The sequence below is a fragment of the Thermobia domestica genome, chromosome 4, assembly GCF_964235325.1.
Source record: "Thermobia domestica chromosome 4, izTheDome1.hap1.1, whole genome shotgun sequence".
NCBI classification, from domain to species: domain Eukaryota; kingdom Metazoa; phylum Arthropoda; class Insecta; order Zygentoma; family Lepismatidae; genus Thermobia; species Thermobia domestica.
Window position 1 is genome coordinate 10,412,302 of NC_137457.1, and position 17,350 is coordinate 10,429,651.

Here is a 17,350-nt window from a genome sequence, read left to right on the forward strand (position 1 = left end):
TCCTTGGTTCGATCCCAGCTTTGTGGTGGACGAACATCGCGTGCATGGGTTTCCTCGGGTTCTCGCGTTTCCTCCTACTTTTTTCATTCCACTATTTCATTCATTTCTCATCATCACCGTCTCGTTGAGCCTGGCCGGCGTTAACGTGCGACGTGATGATTTCATTTCTTCAACTAAACTTGTTTTAGTCTACTAAAATTATGAGGAACTTAATTGGTCACAACAATGCATAGTAGGCTATTTTCAGTTGAGCTCATGTTCGATATTACAGTCAAAAGAATAATTATTGGGTCGATGCATAAGTTCGTGTGGTTCTTATATTTTAGCTTTATTCTTGTTTTGTTAATTCAAATACAAATACAAGATAGAAATAACATTAACATATTCTACGAGTGTAACAATACATTGCATATATTTTACTATCACTCACATTAACTCACAATCACTCAGTGATGTATTCACCTCCATTATCTATGACCTTCTGCCGACGTTCAGGTAGCAGTTCAATACTTCGCCTGTAGAACTGTTTTCGTTTTGACTGTTAGAAATCTGTTAGCCATTGGTCAAGAGAAGTTTTTCTGTGCTGTTTTTTCAGCAATTGCTTCATTCGTGTACACTGCACAAATTGTTCTCGCAGCTTCTGCTACACTGGATCCTCTGTTAAACTCGAAGAGTATAATGTGACGGAAATGCTCACTTTTCTCAACTTGACATTCCATATTAGTTTGTCTGAAATATATACAATAGTATGTTCACAATCAAGAAAACCCGTGTTTCACAACACACAAACTCTAAACAACGGAATAATGATGAACAATCGTTTCACCCATATTGTTGTCAACCCAAAAGAAAACCGCACGAACTTGTGCATCGACCTTGTTAAATCTAGCATATATAATGAGTTTTTGGTATATAACAAAAATGGTACTCCATAAATTACAGCTATGAGCATAAGATTTTAAATAAATTTGTTTTTTTCTTTCCAAACAACTATAATATATACCGGTATATTACCAAATCACTTCTAAACAAAGAAAAGTTTTCCATTTAAAAATAAAAGTGTGTGTTTCAAAATTATTGAGTTTATTTCATTATTAAGATAGTGTAATAATTTATTACATAAAGTTCGTTCGGAAAGTAGTAGGGTTGAGTTTCCAGCGACTCTGCCAATCACTGATGACTCCCTGGAACGCAGAAACTGGAATAATCTTCAGCTCCCTCGTTACGGCCTCTTGAATGGCCTGAATCGAGCCGTGGTGCCGCCCTTTCATGACCCTTTTCAGTCGGAGAAAGAGGAAGAAGTCTGCAGGAGGTGCGTCTGGGCTGTAGAGTGGCTGGAGAAGCTTTGTGATACCATGTTTGGTCAGAAAGTTCACGACAGCAAAGGTAGTGTGACTAGGCGCATTGTCGTGATGAAGCTTGCATGATTCAATGATTGCTGGACGGAAGTGGGCGACTTGTTTTCTGAGTCTTTCAAGTACGTAGAATGCAGCATTCACAACCTGACAAGGCGGTACAAACTCTCTGTGAAACACTCCTTTCCAGCCAAGAAAGATAATTAACATCAATTTCATTTTCGACTTGCTGATGCGGGTTTCTTTGGAGGATCACTCCCATTGGCAGTATTGATCATGTGACGGGTCTCACTCTCAGTTTTATCCAGTTTGACGCAAAACTTCATTGTGTAACGCTGCTCTAACAAACGATTCGTTGTGGAGATGACAAAGAACTTTGAAAGGGGTTGACCTTAAACTCGATTTACACTCAGTGAAAGCTTGGAGATGACTGGCGACTGGTGATCTGGTAGCTAAGATCCACCAATACCCAACCATCGTAGTAACACCCCCCTCTTTCACCACGTTTTGACGGGAAAAAAACAGTCCTACTATAACCCAGATAAACCCTGTAATTCACTAAATAACTTACAGCGTTATTTTTAACACTCTTTCTCCTGCCCGACGCAACCTTGGAAACAAGGCATGCAAGAAAAAGCTTACATAGTTAGGGAAGGAATAGAAAGAAGGGTAAGAAAGGAAGATTACAGAATATTATGAAACATAAATACAAGAAAATAAGCTCTGAATATTTTAATTATTTAAGTGTATGTACTAACATTGTCATTATGAACTACTTTTGAGGAAACATGATCAGAAGACACACACACAAAAAAAAAACTTTCAACGACTGCTACTGCTTTATGCAAGAGGTCATCACTAACAAGTCAACCTTGCGAGGGTGAAATCAACTTTGTTGACTGAGCTTGGCAGCGAAGTGAGAAATACCAAGAAAGAAGCATAAGCAGAATTTAAAATGCTTTCGTGTATAAAGTCGGACGCAGTGGCAGGAAACCTGATTGATCAGAAAAAAAAAAGAACAATGTGTTTCAAATCTGAAAATATCAATGTATTTGTAAAACGATCCCCTTAAAGTAATCGAGCTAGATACAAGATGGCCGACTTCAAGATGGCACCCATGGCAAACCTACCCTCCAATAGATGTCTACTTCCTCCCCGTGTCTATTAGTGTGTTTTGTTTTCAACCCCTTTGTCCATTTTGCAAATACACTGTAATTTTCAGACTTGAAACACTGGCTTATTCTGATCACTCAGGTTTTTGGCTGCTGCACCCATCCTTATCAACGGAAGCACTTAAAATATTGCTTATTATCGTTTTTTGATATTCCCCAATTTCTTACCAAGTTTAGTCAATAAAGTCGAATTGGACGTCGCAAGAAAACAGAGTTTGTGAGAACAGTATTCTTTTCATAACTGTTCTTATAATAGAAAATATCTTTTATTGTTCCGACATCATAGAAGCATCACGTAATTTTTTTGTATGTTTGAAAACTAAATGCTTTAATTTTTGTAATATATTTATTTCAGGTGTTCGCAGAGATGCACCATTCCCGTATGTCATGCCATCAAGCACAATGTTCGCTGCTAGTAAGTGGTAATACTTTACGCTTCTAAGTTAATTTTAAACAAAAAGAAGTGAAATTATACTGAAAGTTATTCAAAATTATTTTTGCTGCTTGCTTTTTGTTGACGTATCTTCTATCATATCCCCAAATATTGACTTATTCCTAGACAATATTGTAATATTTCGCTCATGCCTTTGTTTACTAACAACCAACACGTGCTTATAAACATTAACTATGTGTGTCTTACTATAAATAACTATATTGTCAGACAACAGAGTTACCAGCGACATCAGTGGTTATGTGACGATGAAGAACTACCAATGCCTTTATTTTTTCAGTTTGCTTGGACTTCTAGAAGCTACCTAGCTCAAAGCTTTTAGCTCGCTCGGAGCTCTAAGGCCTCCTTTCCTGCCCACTTGGTTTGCTCAGAACTCTGTGGGACTCCTAACTTCAACCACCTAGCTTGCATGGAGCTTTGTAGCTTCCTAACCTCCCCCCACCGCTTGCGTGGAGACTTGGGGATCCTAAATCCACTCCACCTAGCTTGCTTGGAGCTTTGTGGAGATCCTATGCTAGGCCGTCGGGCCTTTAAAAAACTCTTTAACTAGTATTAGTAAACTATTTATATTAAAATAATCTTGTATTACACCATTTATATTTAAAAATTTATAATAAAATTCTGTAGTGAGAAAAACGTTCCCGTATTTAATTTAGCTCTGTCTATGTTCTAGGGGACGCGGTGGCTCAGTCGTAGAGCGTTCACTTCTGGTGCTTGGGGTCCCAGGTTCGATCCCAGCCCCCGCCAAGTGAACTTTGTGGTGGACAAACACCGTGTGCGTGGGTTTTCTCGGGGTCCTCCCGTTTCCTCCCACTTTCTTCATTCCACCATTTCATTCATTTCTCATAATCACCGTCTCCATTAGCCTAACCGGCATAACAGTGGGACGTAAGACTCAAAGATTTCATTTCATTTTTTTGTCTATGGTCTACCTATACCTGCATAAGCAGAACTTTACAATAATCCACTTCTATTTCAATTTCTTATCTTTTCTTTCTTTCTTTCTTTATATATTAGCCTTCACTTTCCAAATTCTTCCAATATTTCTCCATTACTTGTCCAATCTATCCTGATAATTCGTATTCTTCTTCACAAAACCCATACGTCGCAAATCTCAAATGAAATATAGTAATTTTAATTTAAGTTTCCATCACCTCGTTTTCTGTATTTTCATACTTGAAGTAAAATTTCAAGGTCATATTTATAACTTCATTAACGGTCCTATTAGCATTCACATGAAACTTCTTCATGCAATGAAATTAAGAGTAACAATATGGTGGAAACTATACCGTAGTATCTGCAAATCAAATCAATATTATGTCACTAAAACACTGCTCTAAATATAGAAACAGAATGTGCTCAGAAGAATGTGTTCTATAACTGCGAAATACGTTGCCTAATAGTAGAAAATAGAACTTAATAGAATTTGACCTCCTAACAGTAGAAAATACTAAACAATTTGTGAAGGTTTCACGAATAATGAACATGTAATAACTAATAAAGGTGAATTATGCTTTTATTTGATATTGTATCAATTCCGTTTATATTGTAACATACAGCAACCATAATTGTTTTCTCAAAGTATTTAAATCATACAATTGCTGTTCCAATAAAGGTTTCTTAAAAGGTCTGGAACATACCATTTAAAAGATGTATGTTACGGTTTTAATTGTTACATAAATATGTTAAGAATGTTGCTTTATTTCAATTTTTTTTCTAAAACTTCAGCATTATCTTAGGACAAAATTTTTCGATATCAATGATTGTCATATTTGAATAATTTTATTAATTTTAAGACCTTCGAACAGAAAAAGAGTTACAGTTTTGAAAGACGTAATCTAAGAGAAGTAAAAATAACTGATGTTATTCTAATTTTTTAACAGCCGGTTCTGTATACATACATACATACATATCATATATACAGTGGCGTATTTACGATTTTGTTTCGGGGGGGCTTTGCTAACTTTCGAGCGGGGGGGGGGGCTTTGCCTGAAAATGTGAAAATTCTGCAAGATATTTCATATACTTTACTATAGTAAGTAAGATTTCGGGGGGCTTAAGTTCGGAAGCCCTCCCCTAAATACGCCACTGCATATATATATATATATATATATATATATATATATATATATATATGTGTGTGTGTGTGTGTGTGTGTGTGTAAAGAGTGAGAGAGAGAGAGAGAGAGAGAGAAGATAGATAGTTGGATAAATAAACACAACTCCCTTGGAAACAAACCATGCAAGGTAGACAAAATCAAATTTTATTACTGCATAGCAGAAGTGACAAGTAGGGACCTACACAGCAACCGAATACAAGGTGGTGTGACGAAATTAAGTAGCACTGCGAATATCTTGGAAACAAATAATCCAAAAGTATTGGAAGGACCTTAATCCAGCAATGGATAGACAATTGATGATAATGGCATATATGTATTTCAAATATAAATAACCCTCACCACTACACTCATGTGATCCCAATTCTCATTCTTGATATTTGAGCATTTGAAATTAAGAAATAAACGCTTACACCTTGTTCTCAGAGATCAAATGTTTAACTGTGTAGCTGTGAGAATTTGTAAAATGAAAGAAAGTTAAACCAAAATTTACTGTTCCTAGATATAACTGAGTAAAATTTACTGTAATGTCTAGATATAACAAACGGTTTTTAGAATTCGAAATATTTTAAAAACCGGTTCTAACGAACCAGTGCGAACCGGCTGAATAGGACCACTGAGTATGATCCAGTTTAAGTGATTTTCTAGAATGTACTCGTGAAAAAACATTGTTAAAAGAATTTATTCAATTTTCATCAAGTCACTGTTTCACAATAGTAGTATCACAGATAAAAAATAGAAATAACAGAAAAGATACCGCCTTATAATATTATTTGCCGATCTCCATATTTATTTCAAATATTTCTTCATCTTAATAGGCATAGATTTTTTTCAATAAAAGACTATAAAATCAACTAATGAAACTACATAGTGAACCTAACGGAAGCTATTACTATTACTAACTAATAGAAACAGTAACATTAATTTACTACTAATAATAATTATGTATTAGCTTGTATATTCAAGATACTTTCAATCAATTTGTTGTAGTAGCATACACTTTATATATTATGGTGTGTATTATTAACTTTCGCACACGAATTACTTCAAATCTAATTCTCTGTCAATTATATATGTATATCTGATACACAGTATCACTAACTTCCATTGTAATTTACACATAGAATAAGACTTGAAGGTTGCGCAGTAATATCGAAAGAGATACGAAAATATACAAAAAGAAGCATCAAATATTATTCGAACAGTTTAAACAAAAAGAATACTTAAAGAACTAAAAAGATAGCTGTGAAGCGACAAGTTGAGTAACATCTTGGATAGTAACCTTATGGTTAACACTTACGGGATCTCTTTTCATTGTCATTTTTTAAAAATGTTATAATAGATAACACTGGTCTCCAACCAAAAAGCTGTTTGCATAAGTTTAGCTGATTTTTACGCTTCTGGGTGCACCGAAGTCGAAAATGAACCCCGTTTCTTCTTTGGACGTCAAGTTTTTGCACAATCGAAATGTAACGTTGTCAAACAGGTAGCTGGAAATCGCTAAATTGCAAATGCATCACACGAAAATAAAAATGAACATGGAAGATTATATGTATTTGTGCTCCCCGAAATATGAAAATACATGTATATTGGTCGGGATGGAAATCACTGGTACATATCGTAATGTGTCATGAATGAGAGTACGAGATTACAAAGAAAAACCAAAAATAAATCTGTTTGTAAAACGAATTTAGTAAGATTACATCTTAGATTTATAAAACGTTATTAAGTAGTTCTGACAACACTCTTTGTTGCTCAAATACGAGGGCCACTATTTATATTTTGAACCTTGGCAACACTGATTATAGTTAGGCGCTACTTTTTGTTTGCATAGAAACGATTGACATTGTTGATCATAACGTACTTCAAATGTTTTGTCAATAGTTTTATTTGTATTCTTTACGTTGACTTGAAGATTGCGTGACAACAGAAAAAGAGAATTAACTCGTGACAATTTTCGTGCTATGATTTATTACGATTTTCGACGTGGATTATCAAGACAAGAGTACATCGATCAACTAACTTCCATATTTAGCGATGAAGCCCCATCCTTTGCCCTGAAACGCTGGTATAGCGATTTTACTCTTGGCCGCCATTCGCTCACTGACGAAATTCGCGAAGGTCGTCCAAAATCAGTTGTTATTCAAGAAAACATTGATGCTGTGCAAAACCTAATACTGTAAGATCGTCACGTTACATACTGTGAGATTGAGGCAACTCTAGGCATTAGCTCCATCAGCATATATAAAATATTACATGATCATTTAGCTGTCAAAAATGTTTGTTCTCGTCGGATCCCACATAATTTGTCAAAAACTCAAATACAAGCTCGCGTCGATTGTTGCATACAAATGCTCAATAAATACAATGGCGGTGCTTCATAAGGCGTATATGAAATTGTAACAGGTGACGAATCATGGATATATGCATATGAGCCAGAACTTAAACAGCAGTCGACTGCATGGGCGTTTCAACATGAACCAAATTCAACAAAAGTTGTCCGCGCTCGAAGCACATCGAAACATATGTTCGCCTGTTTCTTCGGGAAAACTGATCATGTGGCAACTGTGCCTTTAGAGGAACGTAGAATGGTCAACTCTGAATGGTACACAACAATTTGTTTGCCGAAGATTTTCGGTAAAATACGGAAAACAAAGAAACGCCATCGGATCATTCTTCATCAACACAATGCGAGCTCTCACACACCTCGTCTAACAACCGACTATTTGAACACTGAAAAAATCGAATTGATGGGTTATCCGCCGTACAGTCCTGATTTGACACCCAATGACCTTCTTGTTCCCGAATGTCAAGAATAAATTGCGTGGATAACGATTTTCGTCGGCGGAAGAAGCCGTTGATACGTTCAAAACCATATTATGTAAGTGTATCAAGATGATTGAAGAAAAAAAAAAGCTTTGATAAATCGTTCTAATGAATGCAAAAGTGTATTGATCATAAAGGAGAATTTTTTGAGAAACAATAAATCGATTTTCAATGACAAATTACTGTTTTTTCATTGTTAGGCTCAAAATATAAATAGTAGCTCTCGTACTACGAGTACGCGAGTACGCGGCTGACATTAGAAAACTCATATCCGACAAAGACTTCATCAGTTGAATGACTCCAACTCAAAAAGTGGCTTGGGTTGCCTTTACTGTGGTCATCAAAAAGTATGTGGAAAACCGAAAGGACCCACAGTACAAGAAAATGGTGAGAAAAATGTTGCACGCGTTCCGAAAGCTTGGATGTTCCATGAGCTTAAAGGTCCATTTTCTCAACTCCCACCTTAACCACTTTCCTGACAATGTGGGAGCAGTGAGTAAAGAGCAAGGAGCATCGTTTCCATCAAGATATCAAAGAAATGGAACGACGATATCAGGGGAACTGGAGTGTTACGATTATGGCAAACTACTGCTGGATGTTGTTTAGGAATCTTCCGGCAGCCACCTACAAAAGGACAAGCTCCAAACGAAGTTTGACCTCAAGCAATCTGATTGAGGGTGGTATTACTTTTTTTGTCTTCGCGTGTGTGCGTGTTTCTGTACATTAATTTGTGTTACTCTGCTAATTGCATTTCTGTAAATCGCATATTTGTGTTCATATTTTTGTTCACCAATGACCACTCGTTTGTTCGAAACCCAGACGTCCCAGGACAAAACCGTTGTCATTCATAGATTCAACGCACCCCAACACATACGAATCAATTAACTAAACCGAAACAGCTTAGTATTGTTATATTTTTGCAGATCTGTGTAATCTGCTATTGATATCGCTAACCTTTTTCAATTGTATCAACATGAGACTCATCCAAGGATATAATTTTCAACTGCCAGTTATATTTAATTCAAAACATATATGTTAGAAATGTATTCTGAATTGAAAATTAAAAACAAAATTAAGAATTACTGAAAATCTTTTAAACTATGCGCAAATATTCTTGACGTTATAAATCTATAAGTTTAAATATAAAAATGGAAGTGGCTGTTTTTGTGACTTCGTACATCTTAAACCACCCAACCGATCTCGATCAAATTTTTAACATAAATGAGGTTCAAGTCTGGGATGGCTTTTATCATTTCATTTTGACGATGGAACTTAGTGAGGTGGGGAGGGGAGAGATATTTAAAAGTGACAGAAAATGACCTATGTTAACGTAAATCCATAGTTTTCGGGGTCACTGAGACGAACAGTGGTCAGCCCTAAACCATTTAAATCCAAATTCACCCCTTTATATCCAAAATGAAGCGTATTCTCCCCGAGCAGAAAACGGGTATTCTGCTAGTATTTTTCTAATTCCTCGCTTCGAAATTATATTTAAGAAAACACTGGTAAAAATTTAAATAGATGGAGTGGATTGCACTAGATTCAAGTTAGAGTAAGAGTGGTTCTAATAAGTCCAAATATATTTCTCTATAGAAAAGAAAAATAACGTTATACGGAGTATATGTTAAATACAAAAAGGAAAACATGAAAGTATATCACTTATATGAAGACAATTTGTCTTGTTGATGATGAGAGCGCCTGTTCCTCTGAAATTACTTCATAATTCAAAAAGAAATTACTAAAGCAACTTGGAAGAATTAGCTGTATTTCTGTTGTTTGCAACTAAATTTGTTGATATGTATGGTTTAATTTATGTAATAGATGTATAGATGTTCAGCAAGTAAGAAACATTAGTCGCTCATGTTAACTTCCTGTTTTTTATAGCAGATATAAACCGGGAATGAACCTCGAATTTGAACAGTGATTCTCAGAATTCAAGTATTTTACAGAATTGTTTTACAAATGCAATTAGTTATTTGTATTGGAATTTAGCGTCCCTTGAAGCCCTGAAGACTATTTGAGACTGGATCTACAACTGAACGTGAGCACAACATGAGCTCCGAGAGGCAAATCAAATTAGTGTACAATAAAATAACTATATAGTAATGAGTAATGATAAGTTGAGCATTTTGCGAGATACATTTCAAAACTAAATTAATTTGTTGGGGTGAATTAGATCAACTAAAACCATCGTCTTTTATAATCCATTTCCGGGAGCTCAGTGGTAGAACGTTTACCTCTGATGCGTGGTGTTCTTGTTCGATTTCCAGCCAAGTAAATTTGAGGTGTACAACAGTCTGTTCAAGGGTTTTCTCGGGGTACTTCCGTACTCCCATTTTCTCATTCCACCTCACTTCCCTTCCATCATCATTCACTTGCCTTAATCGTGGTCTTCCTTAGCTTGAAGGGTATAATCGTTAAACTGATATATTCAATTTTATTTGTATAATTCATGACAGTTTTTTTCTTTTGTATGTTTGTTTGTTTGTTTGTTTGTTGTGAAACTTGTTTGTTTGTTATAAAATTAAATGAACAAAATTTCTTGGATTTTATACTGCTTTTAAAACCAAAAATGAAATAGAAAAATATCTGCATTCCTCGTCGCCACTGATATACAGCTATAACTTTTACTATTAAAAATAACTACTTCCAAACTAAGCTACTCTTCATTTACGGATACGGGTACATGCACACAAACTTGAAAGATACCTTACTAATTTTATCCCCATGCTACTAAATAATATTCTTCACAGTACTTCTAACAGGCCCACTTGCATAATCTAACTTCATTCTTGCTCACACAAACTCTTGACTCATGTCAAAGCCGGCCATCCTTTGCCCAATCACAGACTATTGACAGTACTCTCACACTCTTCACAGACTATTTGCTATACCACATTCTCCACAGATTATTGACTATTACACTCTTCCACATTCTTCACGTATTCACTATTACATGCATATCTCCCGACTATTGTTATAAAATGAAAATATTACAATTTTTGATACTACAATCATACTCCTTAAAAATATTGAAACAATTACGTTGTCCAAGAGGTTTCCTAGACGATTTCAGTTACGTTTTGTCCGCTTTATTCTTTTTTTCATTTTAATTCAACGCTCAGATTCTGTGATTTTCGTTTATTACCAGTTTGATATATTTACAATTGGTTTGAATAAGTAATGATTCAGGGCGAAGGAGTTTCAAGTACTAAGTGATTTTTGTGACCCCATAAATATTACATAACAAGAAATTAAATAATGTGTGAATGAAGACAAAAAGGACACTATAAAAGGGAAGATAATACTACTGTAATGTTCCACAAGACATTGATGATTCAAAAAAACAAAAATTCATACTCACAGAAATTTAGATACATCCTCTATGGACATAATTATACGTGTGATCAATTCTAAGCAGAAAAAAAAAAAAGTCGCAAGATCTTATTATCAAGGATTAGTACGTCAGTGGAATTCCCGACGGTGAACAAAAAATACATGACATAAATACCTTTCAAGGATACTAATTAAAAAAGGAAAACCTATTTTTCTTTTTATGACAAAACAAGTGAGTGTAAATATTTCCCCAAAAAACAACAAAACAATCTTCATATCAGTAAATAAACTAGATGTGTCAAATACTATTCATGCAGTAATCGATCCATAGATCAATCGTCAATCAGTGCAGAACAGTTCGGACGTAGTCAAACTGATTAGTGCGGCCCAAGGACAATAATCATGAAGCTACAAAGACTGTGAGTATGCCTAGTGCATTTAAGTTTGCATGATCTATACTGAGAGAGGCGAACACCGAATTCTGTGATAGACACACAAGAATAAGAAGGACACACTCTTTTATCTACTGAACCTCGATTACTATACTATCACTATCTTATAGTTGTGGTTTGTCTTTATTATTTTATCCAGTGGTATTGATTTTTGTTATGCTTTAATAAATTCACTTTCTACATGAAATGCAAATTGTATCAAGGGCATTCCAACAATAACCCACATCCTGAGAGTTATGCAATTATGTTGAACTCTTAGTTGTTGTTGTTGTTTTTTTTTTTTTAAGTAACATTGCTAAGCATAATTCTACTTTGAAATGTAACACTATTCGTTAAAACTCGTTATAAATAACTGAAAATTTCCATAAACAGCTCGACAAGCCGTTAAATGGTTTACAAGTGTACATGTTTCCAGTGCTCCTCGTGTTAATAAATGGTTATTTTAGTCCACATACTAATTAGACACTAATACAGGGGGACAAAATAATTTGGAGAGGATAACTTGAGTTCACCCGCTAGTGCTGTTATTATGAAAGACGATTTTCCTTAATGAGGTACTTAGAAACAAAAGTATTTGAAATGAATTGAACAATTATTACAGTTCAAGCTCCTAAAAACTGCTTCTGAAAATTGAACGCTGATTACGAAATGAATGTTTAACTCCCTCAAGTGAAGTGCCTGAATGCAAAAGGAAAAAGTGTCTGAAACCTTTGTGTATATATAAAAGAAAACGAAACACCAGAGGAGCTAGATTAGAGCAATAAGTGAAATGCTACCTCCGACAAAACACCTGAATTTCTAAGAAATGACTAGATCTATTTCCGTTTTAATAATGTAAGGATCGTTATCAAGCCAATAAAGATAGAAGCCTTCACGATAACACGTCAATTTTGTCGGTTTTATTTGGAGAAACAATCAGCTGGAAGTAACAAAATTTTAATTTGTGTTTTTTAGTCCACTCTTTGATCACACCCTGCCTACAAGATGTCCGTGGATCAACCTGGCTGATTTCGATAGTTGCTATTCTGCTATTATTCTACTGCCATCTGTGTGAAAATTCTATAAAATACTTAATGTTTGTATGTTACTGTCCTAGTAGCAGTTGTTTTTATGAGTTATTTGATGCTACAGAGTTTTATTTATGAAACACGAGAACATTGGTTTCATGTAATTTTATATTGTTTTATTTTACTTTTCTAAGTTAAAAGCAAAGGGGAATTGAAAGAATTGGTAAAAGGAATAATGAAAAATAATCCTTTAGGAGGAAAGAAAGTAGCTGAAATAAAAGATGTGCCATTAAAAATGATCAAAAGTACTGAAGTATTCACAGAATGATAGGACTCAATCATTAAAGTAGTTTCTAAAACTATGTACCGTCTTATAATAAGTACTCACATTCATTCTCCAAAATATTTATACTACAAAGTCGTCATTATAAAAATGAAATTAGTTCTTAATAAACAAAATAGTTTTCTTTAAATAATATTTGACAGAAAATTTTGGAAAATAAAATGTTTTCAAATTAAGAAATAATAATTCACCAAGTATTATTTTTCTTTTAAATTTATTTCAGGTTTTAGTGATGCAAACCCTGGATTATATGCTTCAACACCAACATTTAGTGTAGGTAAATAAAACATTACTTTTAGTTCTTTCATCGGAATTAAATATGCCTTAATGAAATGTCAAGACATTTTAACAAGTAGTCTAAAAAGTACTGAGCCTCCTACACACGAGATGATATTACTGTCCCAAATCTCACTGTATACGAGCTGCAGCGGGTCAAGCTTAACGTCATTTGACAACTAACTGTTGAAAAAAAAATGAAATGAAATCTTTGAGTTTTACGTCCCACGGTTATGCCGGTTAGGCTAAAGGAGACGGTGATGATGAGTAATGAATGAAATGAAGAAAGTGGGAGGAAACGGAGAACCCCGAAAAAACCCACGCACACGGTGTTTTTCCACCGCAAAGTTCACTTGGCGGGGGCTGGGATCGAACCTGGAACCCCAAGCACCAGAGGTGAACTTTCTACCATTGAGCCACCGTGGCCCCAACTAACTGTTGAGGCTACTAGATACCTAAAAAGTGCTGGAATTCTTATAACCAGACGGAAGGTTCTGCGCCGTGAAGATAAGTGAATTTTCCGTAAGACTGCGCTACATTTTACAATCTTATTTCGATAAAAAACGGAAATGCTGAGCAGGCCTGTGAAGAAATTTGCGCTGTTTATGAACAAATATACGTTATCTAAAACAACAGTCAAAATACGGTTTAGTATCATTTGTTCACGCAAAAGATGCTCCTTATAGTGGGATACCAATTATTAAAAGCAGACGATATTCTGGCACACGTCAAACAGTAAGTATTCGTGACATTTCCAATGTCCTAAACATTCATCATCAAAGATGTGAAACCGTTTACAGAAAACTATCTATAAAAATAAGATCAAAGTTTTTATTTTACATGATTTGACTCAAAGACATTTACTCGAACAAATTCCTACCTGTGAATCTGTACTGAAACGTAACGTATTTGAACCATTACTGAAGTGGTTTATGATGGGTGATGAAGAATGGATAACCTACGAGAACAATATGTTACAAAAGATTGTAGTTGAAGCGAGAGAAAGCTTCAAATCTGTAGCAAAGCCCACATTGATGCCCAAGGAAGTCATGCTGTGCGTTTAGTGGGATTGGAAAGTGTCGTGTACCATTAGCTTCCACCGAGCAGAAAGATATAATCGAACCTGTACTGTCGACAATTAGCTCGAGTACACCGAGCAGTTGAAAAAAAATGGTCGGAAGTGGTCAACGAAACGGGTGTCGTACACCAGTCTGACAACGCCAGACCGCATATGTGTTTAACAACCGGTCAGATATTGAAAGAACTTGGCTTGGAGGTTTTACTGTATCCACCGTACAGCCTTGATCTGGCTCCCTTAGAATATTATTTGTTTCAATCTCTGCAGAACTCTTTGCATGATGTTAAGACCACGTGTTACAATTTTTGCACATAAATCACAAAACTTCTATAGCGACATAATTTTGGTATTGCGGAAAAACAGCAGAATGCCATTAAGCAAAACATGTACATGTGCGTTTTTTTTTTTTTTAAATATGTTCTCAATGCAAATCTTCACAGGCTCAATACTTTCTAGACAACCTCACATGTAGATGACTTATTTAAGAAATTGAATGTGCATATCAATGTTCTTTCAGTGTATATAATAAGAAAACAATATTATTCTAGTTAGTATTATTATTACTATTATTTGATAAATTTAACTAGTCTTTTATCACTTATTATATGGATTTTATTGTTTAAATACGTACACTCAGAAATAAAAGAAACAAACTTAAACAACGTTAATTGAAAAGCACACTACTCAATATATCCGCTTCTTCTGTTTTTGAACCTACATCATAATCTATTCTTCCGGGTAGGTTACTAGAGTACGTTACCCTACTGAACAGTAACTCAACCAAAAACAACAGATGTTAACTTTAATTAACAGTTTGGTTACTTCAACACTCTCCCATGTTAATTAAGAGTTTTAATTAAAGACACACACATATATATAAAGACATTCAGACAGAAGAAATCTAGCAGTTTTTTTTTTTTTTTTTATACTAATCCCATTTTACTAATCAAAATTTGCAACCGAATCTTTGTTAGTGGTTTCGTCATAATGTCCGCTACCTGTTCCTGTGTACCAATTTGCTGTACTGCTAGTTTCCCTTCAACAACCTTTTCTCTAATGAAAAAGTTCTTAACATCTATATGCTTCGTTCTTCGATGGAATTCCGGGTTTTCTGCCAATTTTACAGCTGCACTATTGTCCACCTGAACAATTGGAATATGTTGTAATTTAGTAATTCCTCGAATGAGCCTGCTTAACCAAATAGCCTCCTTAGCTGCTTCACTAGCCGCTATAATTTCTGCCTCTGTGGTGGAAGTAGCAACCACTCCTTGCCTCTGACTAAGCCATGAAATGGCACCTCCTGCATGAGTCACCACCACACCTGAAGTTGACCTTCCCGTTTTGCTGCATCCACCAAAATCTGCGTCGCTGAAGCATTCCAAAACTCCTTTGTTCGCATTTGGAGAGTAAAGAATACCGAGCGTAATGGTTCCAGCCAAATAACGGAAAACCCTTTTCACTTTCAAAACATCATCTTGAGATGGATTTTCTAATGATCTCGACAGCACTCCCACACTGAACGCCAAATCTGGTCTTGTACCAACCATTAGGTACATCAGAGCTCCTACTGCTTGTCGATAAGGAAATTTATTTTCTTGAACATCTTGTGCCTCTTGTTTTGGCAAATCAGATGTCTTGAGCATTGGTGTTGAGACTGCTTTACACTCTTCGAACCTAAATCTTTTAAGGATTTTCCTTGCAAACGCCTGCTGACATACTTTGATAGAACCATCACTCCAGCGTTCTATTTCAAGTCCAAGGAAGTAAGATGCTGATTTCACAGAAACTTTGAATTCAGATTTTAGTTTCTCAATAAAACTATCTGAATCGCTCTTGTCTGTTGCCACGACAAGTCCATCATCAACATAGAGTGCAACTATAAGCTTCTTACCATTACTGTTTCTAATATATAAGCACGGATCTGCTTCACTCACTACAAACCCTAGACTTAACAAAAACCCACCGAATCTTTTATTCCAAGACCTTGGAGCTTGTTTCAGTCCGTATAGGCTCCGCTTGAGCTTGCACACACGATTGCTACCATCATTATAACCTTTCGGCTGTTGCATGTACACTTCTTCCTCAAGTTTTCCGTAAAGAAAAGCAGTCGACACATCGAACTGTGTCAAAAACATGTTTTCGCTTGCAGCAACACTTAACAATGTTCGTATTGTAGCTAACCTTGCAACCGGACTAAAGGTTTGATTGTAATCAACACCCTGACGTTGGTTAAAACCTTTTGCTACTAGCCTTGCCTTGTATTTTTCAATAGTACCGTCCGAATTTGTTTTTATCCGATACACCCACTTACAAGGGATAGCCTTAGTATTTTCAGGCAATTCAGTTAATTTCCACGTCTCGTTCTCTTTTAACGAAGTGATTTCACTTTGCATTGCCTTTTTCCATTCTGCACTCTGTTTGCTACTTACTGCTTCCTCATATGTTTCTGGCGTATTTATTTCACTGACAAAATCTTCTGCTTGCATGACAAAATCATCAAAGCGTTCTGGTCGTTTTAGCTTGGAACGGTCTCTAAGGCGTGGGCCATTAACAAATTCTCCTTCTTGTTCTGCATCTGTCTCTTCTTCATCCTGGAAGTCTTCATTGCGCTCTGTATTATACTCCTGATTCTCTCCCTCTTCCTTTGATCCTTCGGAATTCTTTCCCTGGTTGTTGTGATGACTTGTTTTCTCAGACTTTTCATCTAGAAGCGGGACTTGCACGTATTCTTCACATCCACTTGGTTTCTCTTGAAATGTTACATCTCTGGATATAATCAGTCTGTTTTCTTCCTTGACCCAAATTCTATAACTTTCATCACCATTGAATCCGACGAGATACCCTTTGATTGCTTTTCTGTCCATTTTCCTTCGCTTTTCCTTTGGAACATGGGCATAACATACTGAACCTACAATGCGTAAGTGCTTTATTCTTGGCT

General features: G+C 35.6%; 1 protein-coding gene across 6 annotated transcripts in view; it reads left to right on the top strand.

Moving 5' to 3' along the window:
- The first annotated feature begins 2,860 nt into the window (after positions 1-2,860).
- Positions 2,861-17,350, top strand: part of LOC145683709 (uncharacterized) — a 142,876-nt gene continuing 128,386 nt past the window's right edge. For all 6 annotated transcript variants that reach the window (XM_081755156.1, XM_081755158.1, XM_081755159.1 and 3 more), the window contains exons 1-2: positions 2,861-2,942; positions 13,282-13,335. In XM_081755156.1, coding sequence (XP_081611282.1) covers positions 2,915-2,942; positions 13,282-13,335 — 82 coding nt within the window. In that variant the 5' untranslated portion in view covers positions 2,861-2,914. The remainder of the gene's footprint in view (positions 2,943-13,281; positions 13,336-17,350) is intronic.